The sequence below is a fragment of the Chelonia mydas genome, chromosome 3 (assembly GCF_015237465.2).
Source record: "Chelonia mydas isolate rCheMyd1 chromosome 3, rCheMyd1.pri.v2, whole genome shotgun sequence".
Taxonomy (NCBI): Eukaryota; Metazoa; Chordata; order Testudines; family Cheloniidae; genus Chelonia; species Chelonia mydas.
This window is the reverse complement of record NC_057851.1, coordinates 16,397,318-16,420,222: the sequence shown is the minus strand read 5'-3', so window position 1 is coordinate 16,420,222 and position 22,905 is coordinate 16,397,318. Positions and strand designations below refer to the sequence as shown.

The 22,905-nt window shown below is 42.1% G+C and overlaps 1 protein-coding gene across 1 annotated transcript in view; it reads left to right on the top strand.

Annotated features, from left to right (window-relative positions):
• The window catches only part of EVA1A (eva-1 homolog A, regulator of programmed cell death), a 303,636-nt gene that overhangs the window by 94,787 nt on the left and 185,944 nt on the right, over nucleotides 1-22,905 (top strand). Inside the window, exon 2 of the mRNA XM_043542176.1 lies at nucleotides 7,858-8,072. Within this exon, the coding sequence (XP_043398111.1) occupies nucleotides 7,858-8,072 (215 nt within the window). The remainder of the gene's footprint in view (nucleotides 1-7,857; nucleotides 8,073-22,905) is intronic.

The following is a 22,905-nucleotide window of genomic DNA, read 5'->3' as shown; positions in this document are numbered from 1 at the left end:
GACATTTTAAAAATGTGGGTAATGGATCAGCTTACCAGGGATGTGGTAAAGTCTCCATCACTTGCAGTCTTTAAGACAAGACTGGAAATCTTTCTAAAAGATATGCTATTGCTCAAATTGAAATTAGGGGCTTGATGCAGAAATTCATTGGGTGAGGCTCTGTTACATAGAGCTCATAGTACGTGATCATCATGATCCCTTCTGGTCTTAAAATCCTATGGAATGCACACTAATGTTAGACGTATCCAGAGTGTATCTGAAGTGTATGTTTAGAGTTTTTTTTTATGTAACACGTTTTTATAGCACACGTTGATAGAGGATTTTTCTTAGTGAAGGGGAAGACTGCGTTCTGATGGCTGATCAGGTGCTGTATGTCACCAGGTGCACTGTAAAATCAGTTGCATCATATGCTGCACACGTTTACGACATGAGAATCAGGAACTACATTGCAAAACTGAAATTTTTACTTCATGGAAACAGGCGAAATGTGGTTACCATTTTGAAGGAAAAACCCCATAAATCAGTAAACACTCATTTCTAATGATGTACACGTATGCTGTATTTTTGTCCTATCTCTGGCTGTGAGGGGAAAAGGTGCTGTTTAATTCTGTTCTTTTGTAAGCTACTCCATCAGTTACTCTGCTTTCATAAAAAGGAAAAGCTGTGTCTTAGAAGAGCAAGTAGGCAGCAAGGTAGGGCAATCGCATCAGGATAATGTTGTCATGTCATATTAAGTGATATCTGTAAAACGAAACATGATATGCTCTATGAAACCTTTATTGTCCCCCAGCTAACATATGTCCTAGGTAGTTAGAATTGGCTTTTACTTGAGAACTGAGCAGCAATTCTCTGAAGAGGCCGGTTTGCATGAGTGAAAATGGTTGTTGGGGGAACTGACAAAATTGCTGGCTGGTGCAGAATTTCTTTCCCCAGCCTCTGTTACAACCAGCATAGAAGTTTGTGTTCGGAGTCTGGTGAGGGGTTTTACTAATTTGCTGCTGATTTGCTAAGAGTCAGACTCCTGCCCTGAGAAAAATCCCATTCAGTGTGGTGATTGAAAGGGACATTTCCTCTATTTTGTTGTAATTGACTCTTGTTTACATCTTCTTCCTTGGCATGTGAAACCAGCTATAAAACCCAACAAGAGACCTTTGAACCAAACAGAAACGTAATACATCATGCCTACAGATGGGTTTATTTTAAGTAAGTTATAGCCTACAAGGAACGATCCCTCACTCTTCCTCCTCCTCTCCCCAAAAACTACAAGTGAAAGGTGTGGAGCCCATTGCGTTATTGCTACCCTAAATATTCAAAAATCATCAGATTTAAAATGCAATTTTTAAAAAAGTGGTGTCCTTTTTTATTTGCCTTCTGTTTTTTGACCATTTAGGGTGCATTCAGGTCACGTTTTCAAGCTTTTCTCTTGCATAGTGAGGGCTAGAAACTTACTTTATTTTTAAAATGAAAGTTGAGATTCTCGCCTGATTACTTCTCTCCAGCTTTAAGTGAAACCTGTAGTTTAATGAGACCTAATAAAATCACAAGAGCTGGCAACACTGCAAACTATGAAAAGTATTGACAAGTATTAACAGTGGTTCTCAAAGTTTTGCACTGGTGACCCCTTTCACATAGCAAGCCTCTGAGTGCCCCCTCCTCCCCCTTAAAAACACTTGTTAAAATTTATTTAACACCATTATAAATGCTGGAGGCAAAGCGGGGTTTGGGGTGGAGGCTGACAGCTCGCAACCCCCCCATGTAATAACCTTGTGACCCCCTGAGGGGACCCAAACCCCAGTTTGAGAACCCCTGCATTAGAAGCCAAATTGAACAGATCTGACAGTGGCCTCCTCAGCAGGCCTGTTTTCCATAGAATTGTAAAATCATAGGACTGGAAGGGGCCTCAATCATCTAGACCAGTGGTTCTCAAACTGTGGGTTAGGACCCCAAAGTGGGTTGCGACCCCATTTTAATGGGGTAGCCAGGGCTGGCTTAGACTTTCTGGGGCATGGGGCCAAAGCCTGAGCCTGACCGCCTGGGCCCAAAGCCCGAGAGCTTCAGCCTGGGATGGCAGGACTTAGGTTACAGGCCCCCTGCCTGGGGCTAAAGTCCTGGGCTTCTGCTTTGTTCTCCCTGCCCAGGGCAGTGGGACTTGGGCTTTGGGCCCCTGCCCTCCCCTCCCAGGCTGGTAGAGCTTGGGCGGGCTCGGGCTTTGGTCCCACCTCCTGAGGTCATGTAGTAATTTTTGTTGTCAGAAGGGGGTCAGGGTGCAATGAAGTTTGAGGACCCCTGATCTAGACCATCCCTGACAGGGGTTTGTTTAACCGGCTCTTAAAAAATCTCCAATAATGGAGATTCCACAACCCCTGGGTAACTTACTCCAGTGCTTAACTACCTAGACAGTTAGGAAGTTTTTCCTAATGTCCAACCTAAACCGCCCTGGCTGCAATTAAGCCCATTGCTTCTTGTCCTATCCTCAGAGGTTAAGGAGAATAATTTTTCTCCTTCCTCCTTGTAATCACCTTTTATGTACTTAAACTCTTATCATGTCCCCTCTCATTCTTCTCTTCTCCCAGACTAAACCCAATTTTTTTCAATCTTCCCGCAGCGGTCATGTTTTCTAGACCTTTAATAATCTTTATTGCTCTTTTCTGAACTTTCTCCAATTTGTCCACATCTTTCCTGAAGTGTGGCACCCAGAACTGGACACAGTACTCCAGTTGAGGCTTAATCAGCGCAGAGTAGAGCAGAAAAATTACTTCTCGTGGCTTGCTTACAACACTCCTGCTAATACATCCCAGAGTGATGTTTGCATTTTTATTTTTTTGAACAGTGTTACACTGATTCATATTTTGCTTGTAATCCACTGTGACCCCCAAATTCCTATCCGCAGTACTCCTTCTTAGGCAGTCCTTTCCCATTTTGTGTGCACGCAACTGATTGTTCCTTCCTAAGTGGAGTACTTTGCATTTGTCCGTATTGAATTTCATCCTATTCACTTCAGACCATTTCTCAGGTTTGTCCAGATCATTTTGAATTTTAATCCTATCCTCCAAAGCACGTGCAACCTATCCCAGCTTGGTATTGTCTGCAATCTTTATCAGTGTACTCTCTATGCCATTATCTAAATCATTGATGAAGATTATTGAACAGAACTGGGCCCAGGGCGGATCACTGTGGGACTCCATTCGATATACCCTTCCAGCTTGACTGTGAACCATTGATAACTACTCTCTGGGAATGGTTTTCCAGCCAGTTTTTCACGCACCTTATAGTAGCTCCATCTAGGTTGCATTTCCCTAGTTTGTTTATGAGAAGGTCATGTGAAACGGTGTCAAAAGCCTTACTAAAGTAAAGATATACCACATCTACCACTTCCCCACCCCCCATCCACAAGGCTGGTTACCCTGTCAAAAAAAGCTATTAGATTGTTTTGACACAATTTGTTCTTGACAAATTCATGCTGACTGTTTTTATCACCTTATCTTCTAGGTGTTTGCAAATTGATTGTTTAATTATTTGCTCTGTTAAGCTGACTGGTCTGTAATTCCCCAGGTTGTCCTTATTTCTCTTTTTATAGATAGCCACTATATTTATCCTTTCCCAGTCTTCTAGAATTTCTCCTGTCTTTCTTTCATGACTTTTCTAAGATAATTGTTTATGGCTCAGATATCTCCTCAGTCAACTCCTTGAGTATTCTAGGATGTATTTCCTCAGGCCCTGGTGATTGAAGACATCTAACTTGCCTAAGTAATTTTTAACTTTGTTCTTTCCCTATTTTAACCTCTGATCCTACCTCATTTTCACTGGTGTTTACTATGTTAGATGTCCAAACGCTATGAACCTTTTTGGTGAAAACTAAGAAAGTCATTTAACACTTCTGCCATTTCCACATTTTCTATTATTATTCCCCTCCCCCCCCATTGAGTAACTGGCCTACCCTTGCTTTGGTCATCGTCTTGCTTCTAATGTATTTATAGAATGTTTTCTTGTTACCCTTTGTCTCTAGCTAGTTTAATCTCATTTTCTGCCTTGGCCTTTCTAATTTTGTCCCTACATACTTGTTATGTGTTTGTGTTCATCCTTTGTAATTTGATCTAGTTTTCACTTTTTGTAGGATTCTTTTTTGAGTTTCAGATCATTGAAGATCTCCCGGTTAAGCCAGCAGATCTTAATAGCCTCTTTCTTTTGAATTGCCTGGGATCCACTTTCAGATACTTTCAACCCACCAACAAGTCAGGCTAGTAAAGAAAAAATGGTTATATAAACTATATTCCCATCAGCAACTTGCAAAACCCTGCTAGTAATTGACTTTGTTTTTATCCTGGAGGTTGCACATTTGTGATGTAGTCATTTATATTCCAGTCGATAGTGAGCAGTGAATACTGGTAATTTACACTGCAATGGGCAAGGGAGATGGATAAGAGGATTGAATGAATAGTTTTCCGCGCAGATTTTTTTAGACTGCATTTATCTACCTACCACCAGATTCTATGCACCAGTTAACACCTATTTGATACTGTCATCTTGTATGATTTTAAAAAAGTGTTCCCATGCAGATATCCAAAAGAGATTCCCCAGCACCATGTGGGGAAAGAGGAGAGTTTCCTATTTAACTTGTGTGCCTATTATCTAAGCAACACTGAAGTCCCAAGATGCTTGGCAAGGGCCATGCTTTTATAAATTCAATCAATGAACAATTCATCAGCAACTCACTCACCCTTTGAGGTTTCTACACAGTGATCGGCCAAGAGATCACCTCAGCACCGCCCAGACCCTGATGCTAATGCTGAAATCAATTCAGATGCTCATTTTCCTAACCCCAGAATGCAGAAGAGTGAGCCACTGGATAAGGAAAAATTTGCATTTTCAAAAGTGCTTTCACTGAATTGGGAGTAGGTTAGGCAGATGGGGAAGAGGAAGAGAGAGCGAGAGCATGATGACTATCTACACACCTAGTCCTTTCTGCTCTGCTTGGAAACACAGACAGGAGGGTGGTCCACTTATTCCAGTATGCCCTTTCTGACAGTGGCCAGTGCCAGATGCTTTAATGACAACTAAAGCATGTTCGCTGGCCAGTCACCAGCAAAGGGCTCAAGCGATAGTTTTCATTAATTTGAGCTTGAATGAACTCATGTTGTTCTGTTGCCAAAGGAAAAAAGGAGTAATAAGTTGCTCTAACATGTGATCTGCACTAATTGTGGGGATTGAAAGCAATCCTGATTCTGGATATATTGACACAGGAGCCATGCTGAGGGATGGCTGCTTTGAGAGAGAAATCACCTGAAGCAAGGGAAATCTTTACTGAATCCCGGTAACACTTTCCTTCCCCCCCCAAGTACACCAGAAGGCAGGGAGAAGTCCAAAGGTGGATTGATAACTTGGAAACTAATTTTTTTAAAAGTTTGGTTTTATTATTTATTTGCCTTATTTGATCAACATGCTTTATGAGTGCCCACTGGAGGGAGAGCAGCTATCCATCAGACTCCAGCGTGCATCAGGTCAAAGCAATCACCATGGTGCAGGACGCTTGCTCTCTGAAGTAAGAGACAGCATTGAGCAGACCCAGTTCATTTTACACCAACAGAACTTTCTCAGACTAGGAATAAAAATGTTTTAAAATTTAAACCATGCTCTTGCCTCTGGTCTTATGCAGCCAGGTAGCTTATTCCAGCTGCTGGGGTTGCATCCCAGAAGACTTTTTTTTTAAAAGGCAAATTTTGCTCCTGCTGCTTGAAAATTAATAGATAATTTGAGCAAAGGGGCTATTCGGAATATATTTTGAGGTGTTATGGCAATATAATTGTTTAATAATAATAATAGTAAAAGATGGGGCGGGGGATAGTATCCAACATCCTATAATCAAAGCTAAATGGTGGGGCCGAGCTACATTGTTGCTTTAACCCCAAGGACCCTGAGGAGGAGTTTATTTGTCCTGGGCATCTTGTGCCCAGTTTTTGACCTCTGACCCATTTCAGCATGACAGCCCACTTACCGACTTGTCTGTCCTGCTCTATAGTTGATAAGGGAGGGGGATTGTGGGAAATTCCCACAAAAGGGACCACTAAGATCATCTAAATCATCATTTATATGATTTTTTTTGTGTGAAATCTATCTTCCCCCCCCCCCCCCCAGTTTTGAACATTTTCAAAACTTTTTTTTCCTCTCCCTTCCTAGGTTTTTGTTTTTCCTGCTGCCTTGCCCCTCTCTCCCCTCTTTAACCTTTATCCAGTTACCACTGAAAAGGTTAGAGAAAAGGGCAGGGAAAGGAAAAAACAATAAACCAAAAAAGGGATGGGGTTGTTTTGGTTTGCTGGACAGCCGGTCAGACTCCTGCCCTCCTAGTAAGGGCAGGTTTCGGGTTCCATGCTCAGAAGTGCCAGCACCTAGTCTCTGTTGCAGACAATCTTTCTCCCTGCTGCTACTTGGGATGGGAGAGGGGCAGACGCTGGCTGCAGCAGATGGCTCTCACTGTGGGGGCCAGCTGAGAGATGGGGAATGGTTCCCAGCAGAAGCAGGTAGTGGTGGGTAGAGCTCACTACGGGTAGGAATCCTGACCCAGTCCCCTCTTTCAATGGCTGTAAACCTTCACAGGTTTCTAGACACAGCACCTCCAGTTGACTAGAGTAAACCGTAGTCCCAATTTGCTTAGGACAAGGACTGGCTAGTGTATTAAGCAGAGCTGTATTGACATGGGGTTTGATCTTGAGAGGTACCAGGTAGAACTGGGGAATGGTTTTTCTCTTCCCCCCCCCCCCCCCAAATCCTGTGAAGATTTTCAGGGTTTTCCTTATCAGGATGAAACTGAGACCTTTCCAAGTTTTTCATCAGAAAGAGAGACACACCAACTCCTGATTAATCAACAGCCTGATGGTTAGGGCACTCAACCTAGGATATGGGATACCCAGGTTAGAGTCCTTGGCATGAATCAGGCAAGGAAGGGCCTCAAACCTGGCTCTGTCACGTTCTAGCCATGTAACTCTCTAACCACATGGCTATTCAGGGGTGGGTCTTTTGTGCTGGTTTTGACCAGAGTCCACCCTGAATGGGAGAAACCTTTATCAGTGAAAGTCTAATTGAAATTGGTACGTTCCTGCTGCAAAAAGTTTCAGTTTTGACAAATTGGCAATTCCTGACAGAAAACCTGTTTTGTTGAAAATGTCCCTGACTAGCTCTAGTACTGAGCATTCACAACTCTCATCGATCTCAGTGGTGGCTGAGGGCAAGTATCACCTCTCTGGGTCAGTACCAGAATGTTTAGCCCTGAAGCTTGAGTGTGGTGGATGCAGAAGATGTTGTCATGGTGACTTCTCTGTGATGATCCTCTCAGTCACTTTCACTTAGTGTAACTTTAATGAGACTCCATCCCTGGTGTTTGATGGATAAATGACCTATTCTTCTTAGTGCTTTTACTCTGATCTGTGATGTGGTAATGTCTCCCTGGGAAAGATTTTGTTCTGTGGAGCAGCTTCCTTCTAGAAACCCTAGAAACTCTACCGAAGAAGGGAGAAAACAAACTTTTCATGCCATTGGTTAAAAGGGGAGAAACAATCAAAGAAATTAAAATAGTTTTGGGAGAGACCACGCAATTTAGTGGTCCGAGTGCTGGACTAGGAGCCTGGAACTCCTGAACAGTAATCTCAGTTCTGTCATACACACTCTCAATGACCTTGGGCAAGTTGCTTAATCTCTGTGTCCATTCCCCAGCTGAGAAATGGGAGAGGATGACACAATCTACTTGACTGCAGTGCAGTGAGAGTTAATCACTGGATTTGAGTTAATTAGTGGCAGCACTGTGTAGCTAAGAATGATGATCAGTGACGGGAAGCTAATGGTTCTTGTCATCTCTTTTTTTGGCAGGCTCTATATCCAGAGTGTTAAAGAATTACAGTGACCATGCCTGCGATGGAGAATATGTCTCCCTGAGATGCCCTCACAGAACCACCATCAGCATCCAGTCTTCCTTTTATGGCCGAATTGTGCCAAGTCACCAGATGTGTCCCTCCCGATACCTACAGTCCTATGCAACTTTAATTAAGGAAGATGTTTCCTGTTCAGTTGGCACTTCCCTTCAGGTACTGCATGTTAAATTTCATCTCTTTAATTCTGGGTTTCCTCTTTCCTAGGCCTTGTCTTGTGCCTGATGCCACTTAGATCTATGCTCTAAAAATGATCATGCCTGGTAACACTGGCCATCTGACACTGTGAGAACAATTAACTCTTGGAGCAGCTTACTAAGGGCTGTGGTGGACTCCTCAACATGGCAAATCTTTAAATCAAGGTCTGATGTTTTTCTAAAATATGCTATAGCTCAAACCAGAATTGAGGGAAGTCCTATGGTGTTACTCCAGAGGTCAGAATAAATGATCAGTTGTTCCTTCTGGCTTTATAATCTATGAAATTGTTAATAAATAGTTTGTTCTTGCAATGTAGATGGGACCGAATTATGTCTCACTGGGATGTTCCTGAATTTTGCTGCAGCCTTTGACTTTAGTGATCCAGGAATGTGGCTAAAACACAAATATATTGCAAGATCAAACTGTGTTTTAACCATGTTGGGGGATGGACTACCTTTTAATTGGACCTCCCAACATGGTGGTAGGTTTTCAGTGTAGAAAGGACTTCCTGTAGGGTTAACTTACATTTTGGTTTAGGGTCTTCTATTTTAGTGACTAGAAATCCAAGTAGAATCTTTAGTTTACTTTTTCTCCTGTGCTCACAGGGTCAAATTCTCAGCTGATGTAAATCATCATAGATTTTTTTTCCATACAAATGAGTGACTAAAATTAGCTACTGTCACATGGACAGAATTCTTCTTTATGATTCAGTTATCTATCACCAGTATCTTCTCTTTAAATGTGTGTGACTACCACAAATCAAAGAACCCTTTGTACATTAAATAGGATTGGAAAATTCAGATGTTGAAACCTACACTGATTGATATTGTTGACTTCAGTGGGGACTACTCATGGGCATGACATTCAGTACATGCATCAGTCTTTCCAAGATCAGGGATTTGGATTGCAAGCTTCTGGGGGCAAAGACCTGCACTTTATTTGTGTTAAGTGCCCTGCATATTTATGGCTGTAAGTCAATAAGAATTAGTAATAAATGTTACAGCAGAACAAGGAATGATGCATCTATTGTGCAAGGAACCACTTTGTTCTAATCTGGCAAATGTCCAGTTTCCCCAGAGAGCTGCTAATTCTGGTGTCTCCTGCACCCAAGCACTTTTAGAGAAATTTACAGTTTATTTTAAAGAGCTGATCTGAGTGCTTTTGCTCCTACATGTCAGTGGTAAATGCTGAAGATAAAATGGTGAGGCAATGTGTGCCCTAGAAGAAAATCACATGCTGACAGACTTACAGTTGCTTTTGTAACACTAATACTGCATATCAAGTGGCTGGGAGTCTCCTTCCATCATGCCAGAATTTGCAGTAAAGAGAGGCTTTCCCAGATGTGGTGATAGCTTGTAACAAAGGGGACAACAGGCAGACATGCTGTGGGGATTAAAGACAAAGGACTTTGGCTGAGGCCAACCCATCCTCCTCTTTCTTTATTTGTTGCCAAACAATGCTTTTCAAAATCTGCTCAGTAAGTTGCCTTTGCATTCACAATAGATACACACATGTATTTAGTCCTTTCCCTTATCTGCAAGTGGCATATTTAAGAAGCTTCCCCAGCTTCTGGACTAACAAGAGAAGAGGAGAGTCATAATGTTCAGTTTTTCATGCTGTGACTTTAAATCACTCCTGCAAGCAATGACAATCTTAGGTGTTTGGCAGGGTTCTCATGGGATCATAGAAATGTAGGGCCGGAAGGGACCTTGAGAAGTCAGAGTCCAGCTCCCTGCACTGAGGCAGAGCCGAATGAATCCAAACCATCCCTGACACGTGTTTCTCCAACCTATTCTTAAAATCCTCCAGTAATGGGGATTCCACCTCTGACCCTGCATCCTGTGGGCGACATGCCGCCCTTTGATTTATGCAGTCAGGTTCCATTGGCATCCATGGTGCTTTTGAGAGCAGAAAGTGTCCCTCTGGGTTTTCGAATGAGTGGTGTGTGCTGTGGTCAGTCATGTAGTATGTGTGTGCGTGTGGAGCACTGAATGGTGGATCCTGTAGGTCAGTGGTTTTCAACCTTTTTTCATTTCCAGACCCCTAAAAATTTTGAGTGGAGGTGCAGACCTCTTTGGAAACCTTATACATAGTCTGCAGGCTCCTGGCTGGAAACCACTGTTGTATGGTGGTAACAATCTTTTGCGGACCCTGCGGACCCCCAGAGGTCAGCGGAGCACAGGTTGAAAACTACTCCTTTAGAGGATGTTTACGAAGTGACTGAGATTTAATTATTTCTAGTTACCTATAAGAATGGCCATACTGGGCCAGACCAATGGTCCATCTAGCCCAGTATCCTGTCTTCTGACAAAAAGAAAAGGAGTACTTGTGGCACCTTTTGAGACTAACAAATTTATTTGAGCATGAGCTTTCGTGAGCTACAGCTCACTTCATAGGATGCATTTCCACGCATCCGATGAAGTGAGTTGTAGCTCACGAAAGCTCATGCTCAAATAAATTTGTTAGTCTCAAAGGTGCCACAAGTACTCCTTTTCTTTTTGTGAATACAGACTAACACGGCTGCTACTCTGAAACCTGTCTTCTGACAGTAGTCAATGCCAGGTGCTTCAGAGGGAATGATGCTTGTATACTTAGAGCATTAGCCTGGGACTAAGGAGTCCCGACTTCTATTCCCTGCTCTGCCACAGACTTCCTGTGTGACCTTGGGCAAGTCACTTAGTCTCTCTGTACCTCAGTTTCCCAGATGCAGAATGTGGGTAATAGTACTTTCTTCGCAGGGGTGTTTTGAGGAGAAATCAGTTAATGATTTTGAGGTGTTCGGATACTATGGTGATGGAGACCATAGAAGTATTTTAGATATCCTCCTTCAAACTGTGCTCCTCTCAACCCCATAGGGTCCCTTTTGAACCCTTCTCTCACCCTGGTCCTCATGACATCTTCCATGCTGCCCTCTATGCATGGGAAACACTCTCTCTTCCTCACCTCATGCATTGGATGACTTCCATCCATTTCAGTCCCTGGACATCTTACAGCAACCCCCCCCCCGAAGTGCTAACTACCTGGGTTTTTAAACTCAGTGGCACAGACAGTATAGATGGGGCCATTGTATATGCATCCTGTTTGATAGTAATTTTAAAAATATCAGCTAAACTAGGATCCTTCACAATTAAATCACTAGATTTTAATCAAGCCCAGATTGCAGAAATCAGTCTCTCTGGAAGAGGGGAGCTTGGGGAGTTAACATCCTTCAGTACAAGGGAATTCCTTTGTATTAATGAGTTACATTTAATTCCCATTTAAAGGATCCCCACCACCAAGAAGTATAGTTTGGAAGCCTTTTCTGTGATAGAAGGGAAAATTCTGAGGTTGATTACACTGAGATTTACCACCGTTAATCCAGGCCTCCAGCCTAGTCCTTGGGGTCAAGTGCCAGAATCCCTTGCTATCAGCTCTTGTTTTCATTTGAAACAAAATGTACAGCACGTGGGAATGCCTGTCTGAAACGTTATGTGAGTGACCCAAAGCTACAGAGTTCTGTTATTCTAACATAGTGAAGTCAGATTCAATGTGAGATTTCCAAATGCATAAAGACTTTGAATGGCAAGCAAGCAAAGGGCCATTCATACTGGACTTTCTGTCTCAAAGTGAAGTGACTGGGTCTCTACTTAGCTGCTGGGCCAAAATGAATGAATGGGGTTGGTCAAAGAACAGATTAAAATTGTGGAGAAAATCTGACACTATTTATCTGTTCAGATTTGTGGTGAAACAGCTACCGCTTAGGTTAGGGTTCCCGAGATTTTAATATCAGTAGTTTGAGGTTCATTGCAATATCAGCTGGAGGAAAATCAGAAAAGCTTCTGTCATTTTTCTTGAAGCATCTGTTGCATTTTTCAGATGTTGCAGTGTGGAAAATGACCACCCATTTCTTCTCCTTTTGGGCCAACTTTGGACCTATTTTACTCTGTGGTAATGGCCACTACAGTTGTGGTGCAAGCCAACCACTAACACTGGCCTGTATTCTGTTGCTTCTGAAATTCCACATAGATTATTCCTGATAGGGAGATAAGAAATCAGTGTCCAGGTGCTAGACAGGAATGTACTCAGGCACTATGGTGATGGGTGCAGAATACAAACATACTCAATGTCTCCTCCTTGGCTCTGCAGGGCACCCAGGCAGTTGGAGCTATCAAGTTTTGCAGGGGGCCAAAAGTGTGATGCGACAGCTGTGTCCTATTTATTGTGCCTCCTGGCCATCTCTTTTCCTGCTTATAAGTAAGTGGAAGAGGCAGTCTGAAACCTGAAACGTTAAGCGTTGGAGTATTAAATACAAATGTCTAAATTGTGCCCACAGAATAGATACCTCTGATCACCAATAGTAATTGTGTGCACCAAATGCAAAGTTCTATGGTTGGAAGAGGTATTTTCCTCTTGTTTTGCAGACATCCATGTAGTTACCACTGTATAGTCTTAGCAGAGTTGGTGGAAAAACAGATTTTTGGATTGGTGGCTGAACCGGGAAAAAACGTATTTTGGATTGACCTGTAATTGGGTCAACCAACAATTTTTCTGTTTTTTTTTCTTGATGAAACAAAAAACCTAAATTTCATTTCTGATTGTTTGAAACACTTTATTTCCTCCAAAATAGAATGTTTTGTTTCGTTTTTGAGTGTTTTTTACCCTTTTTTGTGTTAAATTTAGATACACTTCAAAACCAAATGTCGTTTTGAAACCAAGTCGAAATGATTCATTTAGAAAATGTTGAAATGAAACATTTCAGCTTTTTGGGATTTCCCGTCCTCCCCCATTTTTTCCAGACAAAAGTATGAGCTGAATTATTCCTGAATTTGTGAACAGTTTTGGTAAACTGAAATTGCATGTTTCAGTAAATAAACTATTCACCAGAAAAGAATTCGCCCAGCTCTAGTCTTGCGTGATGGGTTTCGTAAGCCCATATTTTGCTTCAACAATATGTAACCTTTGGTCAATGCGTGTTATGTGGCTCCTTCTGCCCAATCTACAGAGGATGCGAGTCTGTTACAGTCTCCTGCTACAGAGTCTTGTTCTTCAGATCAAGCTGTAATGACTCAAGGTTCTGTAGGTCCGTGATTCAAATCTGAAAGTTGACCAAGATACCAGCAATCAGTCACACCTATTTCTGAACCTTTGGCCATAACTGTTCCTTAATTTTATGTCTGCCATTGAAATGTAGCTGCCAAGTTCTAGGTCACTCTTCCCATGACAGTTTTGCAGATTTCTGGACTAGATTCTGGACAGCTGGTGTAGGGGGTGGTATTACTTATTCTTCCTAGAACCACTAATGCAGTGCTCACCTGAGGAATTAGTGGCCCATGTGAAGAGCATCTGGTGTTACTGCTGCCCTCTACATATGTGACAGCTGCCACACCAGGGACTGAACAAGAGACCTCCAGAGCTAAAACCATGAGCTGCTACAACTTCAGGCATAGAGCCCCTGTAACATATACCCACCACTGGTAAAGGAGGGGCAGCTTTAAAACCCACAATAGCTCCACAAGTTTCCTTAGAGGGCTGCCATGTCAATGCAGTCTCTGGCCAGTCTCCAAGACCTCCATGCCCTCAGGGTGCAGAGGCTCTTTCTGCGTTTTGCTGGTCCTTTCTGGCTCCTGTTGTGTTGTCTTAGAAGATGGAATAAGTGGGCCCACTTATTCCAGGTAGCAACATGACCTGTCACGATACCACACTAAACAGTCAACATGGTTCAGGGTTTTAAAGTCTCTGCCTGCTTCGTCCCATGGCAAACACATCATTAAATATCTTTTAAACCTTCAATTAAAGGTACAGGAAAGAAAGAAAAACAGTTAAAGCATTTGAAAAGTAAAGTATTAAGCAAAGCTTTCATTTTAATAATATCCCTTATTTCCTTTCTCTTTAGCAGTAGAGTTTTTTTTTAAAGGAAAATAACCCTGGCTGATGGTCTTTTAGATGGGATTAAAGATGGTAATAACTGTCCATTTTGGGGCAGAGAAGTTCGCTGAGATGGGTTGAAGCTGTTGTTGTTGCTGTAGTTCTTAGCTAACAAGACAAACACACACAAGGGGAGAGAAGAGAAGAGCAAAGATAGAAAATGCAGCTTCTGTCTCTAGTTCTGACTCTTACTGGCAACTGGAGAAACACAGGCCTAGCACAGTCTTATCAGACACTTTTTGGCAGACTTATATCAGCATTGGGCTGCTTACGGCATTGCTTTCCTCTTTCTGGCCACAGGCTTACAGCAGTGTTGTAAAAGAGACAGTCTTGGCCAGCTAATACAGACTTAGTAGACCGAAGGTAAAAAGAGAGCCTTAGGAAAGGGAAGAAATAAGCTGGGGAAGGGAAAGCATACCCAGGGGGAGGAGAGGAGATGTGGAGACAAAGTTTCTTATCCCAGATGGTGTTCAGAATTTAGCCAAAGTTGAGGGAGGTGGTGATATCATTTAGGTCCTTCTCTCTAGCTCAGTCTGCTCAGGACATCTCTCAGGATTAGGACAACAAAGCTCCAGTGGTAAACAGTGGACCCTGGCTTTCCAGGAGATGGTGGGGGTGGTGATCGTGATTGTGAAGCTTGCTCTTTCCTGTCTGTGTCCCAATCAGCAATGGTGGTTCATTTTATTCTCCCCCACGAAGTCTTCTCTTTTAAGGACCCCAAAAGGAATGATGGGTGTAAGAGCCCATACCTCATTATATTGTTCACCAGTTAAGTTTGATTTCTGACTGACCAATATTGGTCAACTGACTTTCAGTTCCACACTCCTCTTGTTTACCAGAGAATGATCTTAACACAGTCCTAATTTGGTCATTGTCTCTTTTGCATTTTTTCCCATCCACGTTTATGGTTATTGGTTGTGACATTTTATGAACTTTCACTCACTTCTCACAGTGGAGGTCACAGTTAGGATAAATTCAAAGGCCCAATTATTACAATATTCTCCACACTGTAAGTGGTGGACTGTGGCCACTATGCACCACTGCTTCCCATAATGGAAGTTCCCCCATCAGGGACCTCTGCCATGGTTTATGGCCCAGGATCTGTTTCCAGATTCTGTTAGTGGCAGGAAATGGTGGATAACTTCAGCCTCCTTCAGCAATCTCAGGTGAATTGATCGATGGCCTATTTTTGTTCACAACCATTTTCAGATTATCTTGGGAGATTTCAGATGAAAGTAAATGGTGATGGGATTTTGTGGGAAAAGGGGTTGTGAATCTATGGAGGCAGAAGGGGGACACAAGCACAGCTATGTAAGGGCTTTGCCTTCATTAAAAAATTGCTGTGTTCTCCCCTCATTGTTTCAGATACCTCCCAGTAATAAATATTTACAAGGTAAATTGTAAACTCCTGGAGGCAGGGACTGTGTCATTTTATTTGTCTTTATAGTTCTTAGCACCATAGCACCCCAAAGCTGACTGAGGCCTTTGGCTACTACTATTTATGAATAAAATGAGTTCATTAAAATATAACCTTCCCTCCCCTACTATAGTATGCGAAAAAATTCTAGCCATGTGCGTGTATGTGTTTGTATGTCTGTATATTAGAGTGGGGCCAAAACCAAAGTCCTGGATCTGAACACTAGCAGATTATGGGAAAGTTCAGATCTGGATCCAAAGTTTGCAGCTTGGGTCCATTGTATGTGTGTTCTATAAAATATCAATGTGTATGCATAGGCATATGTTAATCTTTACACTAGCACAGAAGGTGCAATATAACTGTTGTAAGTTTGTGTGGCCCAATCAGAAATAAGTGTAATTAAAAGCCATTTAAAAGTATTGGCCAAGCCCAAAATGCATGAATTTGACTTGCAAAATCTGTGAGAGATTTAAAGTAAAATACACAATGAGAAGAGTCAGAGGAAGAAGCTTAAAATGATATGGGATTCTTGATACATTTATAAATCTTTCGGTAACTCCATGTTCCTGCATCAACATTCCTGATGTTATTAATTTACAGCATTAAACATAACTCCAGGCTTGTGTGGAAGGGAGTTTACAAGGTGTGACATTGCTTGTTATCATATACATAGATTATGCCTCATGCCCAGTTGTTATCTGCAATATACTCCTATTAACAAGGTGACAGAGAATTAAAAACCTGAATAAAATAAAAACTCCCACCCTGAAGCAAATATTTGCCAGCAACCACACACCACACAGCAAAAACACTAGCTCAGGAACCTATCCTTGCAACAAAGCCCGATGCCAACTCTGTCCACATATTTATTCAAGTGACACCATCATAGGACCGGTTTCAGAGTAGCAGACGTGTTAGTCTGTATCTGCAAAAAGAACAGGAGTACTTGTGGCACGTTAGAGACTAACAAATTTATTAGAGCATAAGCTTTCGTGAGCTACAGCTCACTTCATTGCATGCATAGAATGGAACATATAGTAAGAGAGATATATATCTCTATATAGTAAGAGATATACATAGGAGGCCTTGTGCCTGTAACATGGTGTGCACCGGTAAGGAGAGGTGGGGAGAAGTGCAGCCAGAACCTCAGCAGGAGGACCAGTGTTTGGCCCCAGTGAGCCACACCACTGCCATGTCTGGCCTCGTGGCTCCAAGAAGGAGCTGCTGATTTATGACCCAGGCAGGTGGAAAGACAGTACTTAAAGCATATATATCTCTTACTATATATCTCTTACTATATATTCCATTCTATGCATCCGATGAAGTGAGCTGTAGCTCATGAAAGCTTATGCTCTAATAAATTTGTTAGTCTCTAACGTGCCACAAGTACTCCTGTTCTTTTTGCAGATACAGACTAACACGGCTGCTACTCTGAAAGTAATAAATACCTTGTTATCAGGAAAATAAAAAGCACTGTAGAGGTGTTGTGTTTCTGCTTCTATACATTTGTCAAATAGAATGCAGGCTAAATTCTGCCATCAGACATGCATGCATAGGTCCCCCTGAAACCAAGGGGAACTGCACCTTGGGGGGCAAAATTCAGTCTTGTGACTTATTTGCCTCAAAAGAAAACTGTGTGTTGCTTGTAAAATGCTCTGGAGATGAATCATGCTTTGCTCATTAGAAGCATTAGTTAGCTTTTGGGGAAAGAACACTTGGCATTCCTTCTGTGTTTAGTTTGTGTCTATTTCACCTCTCCCAAGGATGATCAGTGACATGGATCATGAAGGCTGCTGAGGTGGTATTTCCTTTTGTCCTTTAAGTGAGATACATGACACTTTCTCTGTCACCATATCCTGCCGCTGTTCTACCAGAGCGGGAGGCAGTCATACAAAAGGGATTGGATTCCTTGCATTTTAACCACAGAATTCCCTGAGACATCGTTTCCCTTCACTGGCAAGGTTTTGATAATATGAAGCAAGGGCAGTGATATGACTCTTCTGCTGATGGGAAGATCAGACCGCACAGCTTCTGAACCCGAGGCACATGTTGACCACAGGGTGATGGGGATGGAAGCTGTTTTTCCCCAAACATTTTTTTCATGAGCCTCAGAGAAAGTGAAATAGGGAGTGAAAACAAATGTAATTCAAGTGATCCAAATTTCCTAGCGAGCTGAGTGCTGTGACTCTTGTATCAGGCTCCTCTGCTGCCATCTGTCTTCATCTCAAGAAGTTTATTATAATTATTATTTTTAAATTACATTAGCACTTGGAGGCCTCAACAGAGATTGGGGCTCCACTGTGCTAGGTGCAGAAGAAATACATAATAAGAGCTGGTCCCTGCGCTGACGCTGGGACAGTCTAAACACAGAATCCAAAGGGTGTGAGGGAAACAAAGGCACAGAAGGGGGAAATGACTTGCACAAGGCCACACAGCGGGTCAGCACTAGAACTGGGAGTAGAACCCAGAGCTACTCAGTCCCAGTCATGTGCCCACTGGACCCATCTGTATCTTGGTATAATCCATTAATATGTTACAGTGGTTTATGTGCCGTTTCCTTGAACGATTTCTATTTCAGCCTCTGAACATACAGAAATCTTCAATGAGCTTTAATGCTCCAAGGCTTTGAAAGGAGCTGTGAGGCAGAACTTAAAACCCATGATGGTAGCTGCTTTACAAAGGCTAGCATCATGATCAGTGAGTATATGCTCTGATGAAGTTACAATAATTTCCAAACTCAGCCTAAAATCACAGAACTGATGCAATTTATCACATGTACAGTGCCCAGGCTGCATTGTGTTGGGAATGTAAGTATCGCTCCCCACGATGTATATAACAGGTTAAATATTTGTAAGTGGCAAAAATGTTTGATACTATCTCTGTGCAGAAGCCGTGGTGAATATCTGCCAATTTACTCTCTAAATTGCCTTATCCGTGAAATCTTTAGCTTCGCTGAAATTGCTCTTCAAAGCAGTCTGATTGCATACCACAAGGTGATGGATCATTTGTGCCTCCAATTTCTATCTCTGTCACCTTGTTAATTGTTCCCCAGAATAATTGTTAATTGTTGGCATCGGGCTTTGTTGCAAGGATAGGTTCCTGGGTTAGTGTTTTTTGCTATGTGGTGTGTGGTTGCTGGTGAGTATTTGCTTCAGGTTGGGGTTTTTTATTTTATTCGGGTTTTTATTCTCTGTCACCTTGTTAATTGTTCCCCAGAATTATTAATTGTTTCCCAGAATACATGCATTAGTGTGTTGTCCAGTTGAGGTGTAAGAGTTCCAAGTGCTGGGGCATCCATCACTCCCATGGGAAAGTGTTTGACAACATCATGAGTCACTGCCAGTGATTTTTCTTCTGCTGTGCATTTTAAACATTCCCTTCCTGTAATCCCATGACTCCTAGTTATATTCTCATTTATATTTTCATCAGTACCTGTAATATGTCATCTTCCTTTGAAGATGATGTCTTTAATACAGATTGTTATTGAGTCCCTCACCCTTAATTAATATGAAGTCAATATAAGTCAGTATTTGTAAGTCCAGTATTTATAGTAGATGTTTATCAATCCATTCCCCTTCAACCTGCCAAACGTATTCGTTCTTGAGTGGTTCACATCTGAATTAATACCTGGAGATTCATTCCATCTTAATCTTGCTCCAAGACCATGTCTAAACATACCAGGATGAAATTAACAGCATGTGACAGAAAGGTGAATGCCAATATATGTTCTAGGCCAGCACAGCATAACATTGTACTTACTTACCATCTAAGTAAACTGCAATCTGTAAATTTACTTAGATTGTAAGATCTTTGGAGCAGGGACTGCCTTTTTGTTTTGTGTGTACAATGCCTAGCACAATAGGTCTCTGATTCCTGTTAGGGGTCTATAGCTGCTATTGCTATATAAATAATAAGTAATAATAATGATGTGCTACCAGTCACATGGCAAGTTGAGTTGGTGCACAATAGAGATCTAATATAGCAGTTGCTTGATATTCCCCCAGACAGGTACCTCCTGTCCAATCTACAGTGATAGCACTTCCTTGATTAGTCCGCCTTTTCCTGCCCCTATCTGTAATTTGTTCTACTTCCCCACACAACTCCTATCAAAATCCTCTGACTCTATGAACCTCACTGATTTGTATTAAGATCTGGGAGGTCCTTTGTAATGACCATTATTTCTTTATGTACATTGTTTGGGATTTTTTCTTTTAAATCTGAAACTCTTGTTTGAATTACAATTAAAAATATTAACATGTTATGATTTTACAATAATGTATACATTCATACAAAAAATCAACAATATTTAAAATCGTATGAAATCCAATTGTAAGAATAATCCAAATGAAATAACCGATACTCCCGACATTTAAGAGAGGGAACCTGGATACTCCACGCTTTGTATCAATGGGTAGTGCAGACAGAATAAAGGCTGTGTCATTTGTTACTTTTAATTGCAAATCTTGTGGCCTAGCTAGGTAGATGACTGGAAAATGTGTTTGGTGTAGCTATGTGTAACTCCACTGACATGTGTAACTCCATGGACTTCAGTGGGGTTACACCCACTTAGACCAGGACTGAATTTGGCCCAATAACCTTTTATAGCTATAGAATAAGAATCCAGGATTGTCATTCTGAAGCCTAGAACATTGGCTAAGTCAATGTGAAGTGATGGAAACAGCTACAAGCATGGCTGAGAACTCCTTTTGTTCAGAATATCACAAGTTTGAATCGTCACTGGGATTCTCGGTCTGTTACCCATGCAATTTTTAAGTGCTCAGCCATTTTCGGCTTTTTTACACTTTACTACGAATTACATCCATATGACAGCACAGGCTTTCACATATCTCTAATTTAATGCACATATCTCTAATTTAAGAATGCATCTAATGCTTTTTGATTGCTGTCTCTCAACACCATACTACCTGAAACATCATTTAGTGTGGGCCTTCCCTGTTGTTTCACAGTACTGGGTCGTGGAATGTAAAGCACTCAGTTGTGGCATCTCTGGTCAGCACCACAGACCGGGCCGTTAAAAGTCCCGTCGGCAGTGCTGCCTGGCTAAGACAGGCTAGTCCCCACCTGTTCCGACAGCACGTGATGCCCTGGAAGTAGCCAGCAGCAGGTCTGGCTCCTGGGCGGGGGCGGGGGATGGGGCTCTGCGTGCTGCCCCTGCCCCGAGCACTAGCTCCGCACTCCCGGCCAATGGGAGCTGAGGGGAGGCAGTGCCTGTGGGCGAGAGCCATGCAGAGCTGCTTGCGCACCTCCGCCTAGGAGCTGGACCTGCTGCTGGCCGCTTCTGGGGTGCAGTGTAGTCCGTGGTGCCAGGACAGGCAGGAAGCCTGCCTTAGCACCCCCGCTGCGCCGCTGATTGGGAACTGCCTGAGGTAAGCCCACACCCCAACCCCCTGCCCCAGTCCTAAGACCCCCCCCCCCCCAAACCTAGAGCCCCCTCCCAAACCCCTCATCCCCAGCTCCGTTGGGTCAACAATTTTCTTCAACTGGTCGCCAGAAAAAAAGTTTGAAAACCACTCTTCTAGAGTCATCCTTGTGCCTCTCTGATGATGGATGTTATAAGTAGTGCAGCCCTGGGGTGAAATCCTGGCCCTATTGAAGTCAATGGGAGTTTTACCATTGACTTCAGTGGGGTCAGGATGTCACCCTGGGTGTATTAACTTCATTGACTGCAATGGAATTAAAACAGGAATAGGTTTGCCCCGAGGTGTTAAATTCAGTGGTGGTGTATGTAAAATGAATGGTTTCAGAGTAACAGCCGTGTTAGTCTGTATTCGCAAAAAGAAAAGGAGTACTTGTGGCACCTTAGACTAACCAATTTATTTGAGCATGAGCTTTCGTGAGCTACAGCTCACTTCATCGGATGTATCCGATGAAGTGAGCTGTAGCTCACGAAAGCTCATGCTCAAATAAATTGGTTAGGTCTCTAAGGTGCCACAAGTACTCCTTTTCTTTTTGTAAAATGAATGATGCTCAAGGCAAGTAATTCTTGGTGAATATCACGAAGAGATAAACAAGTGTGTATGTGTAGGGGGTGGGTTTTTAAAACACCTTCTTGCAGTGACCCAATTCAGGGTGGTTTTTTTTAAACTTTGATTTCGTTTAACAAGGACCCCTCCCCCCCATTAGAGAACACAATGAAGTTTATTAAGTGTGTAGCTTCTCAGCACCCACTGGAAAGACCTGATTTTGATCTTGCAGCAGCTCTCACATTAAGAGCTGGGTCATTGGAGTGAGATTAATCAGAGGCATAAATCACAGTGGTCAGATTGGTGTTTGTTTTGCTTAAATTCACCTGGCTTTCTTTCCTTCTTATCTCCCCTAAATCTCATGGCTTCTCAACTCAATCATGGAGCAGAGAATGGAATGGATTTAAACTGCCATGACTTCCCTTGTGGGCTCTTGCTGTCAGCCCTGAGGCTTGATTTACCACTGGAACCCCGTTATAAAATGGCACAAGACAATTAAGGAGTCTTCCCTCCCCTTCTGCGTCAGACAAGGATTCCTTCTCCTCCCCAGTTAGTGTGATTTTTTTATAATACAATGTGACTTTAATTTGTACTAGCTGAGGGCCCACCAGATGATGATTATGTCAGAGTCATGGTTAATTCTGCATGTGACGTCCTATTTCTATACATGTCCAGACTGTTCAAGGGTATTTTTCTCATTTTGTTGTTGCACCTTTCCACCTCCTCAGCAGCGATTTGTTATTCTCAGCTCACAGTGACTGGGAGCAAATCAAGCAGGAAGTAGAATGAGAGAATAAACAGAAAGCTTTCTTTGCTCAACATAATTTGTTGCCATCTGTGACTTTGCAAAGGAAATTGATGCTCAGTAGATTAGTAAACAATAAACAAATTGCCTCCTTGGTAAGAAAGTCGCATGACATGTCAGCTGATCACCCCACTGACTGATTTGAAAAGCCAACACCACTTTTGACACACTTATAACCTTTTTGTCTAGTGTAGGGCAAATGTAAATGAGGATAGCAGGGAAAAGATTTTCAGTGGTACATGTGGAAAGGCAACATTTTTGTTAAGATCGCATCCATGCTACAAAAGTATCCAAGATATATTACAGAGTTCAATGATACATTAACTTTTCTTTAGCTGGAATTTAAGAGCGGGTCTACATGTTTAATGCAAAAACTTTTAAAATCAAGAATGGGTTTTTGTGGCATGATTTACATTTCTTCTTTTTTTATTCAATGGTCCATGACTTTTGATAATTGTATTTAAAAGATTGCAATCCTTATCAACATGTTTTGTTTAGCAAAGCCCAGGTTTTAGACAGAAAATGTGAATAATGATTTTGATAAATTTTTCAGCAATTTTTTTTGCCAAAATGCCCATTTTAAACCACACAACATAAAAATAACTTTAAAATGTTGAATATTTTCATGAAGTAATTTCTCCCTTTTTGACCAGCTCTTCTTAATGTTGAAGTTGCCCAGTT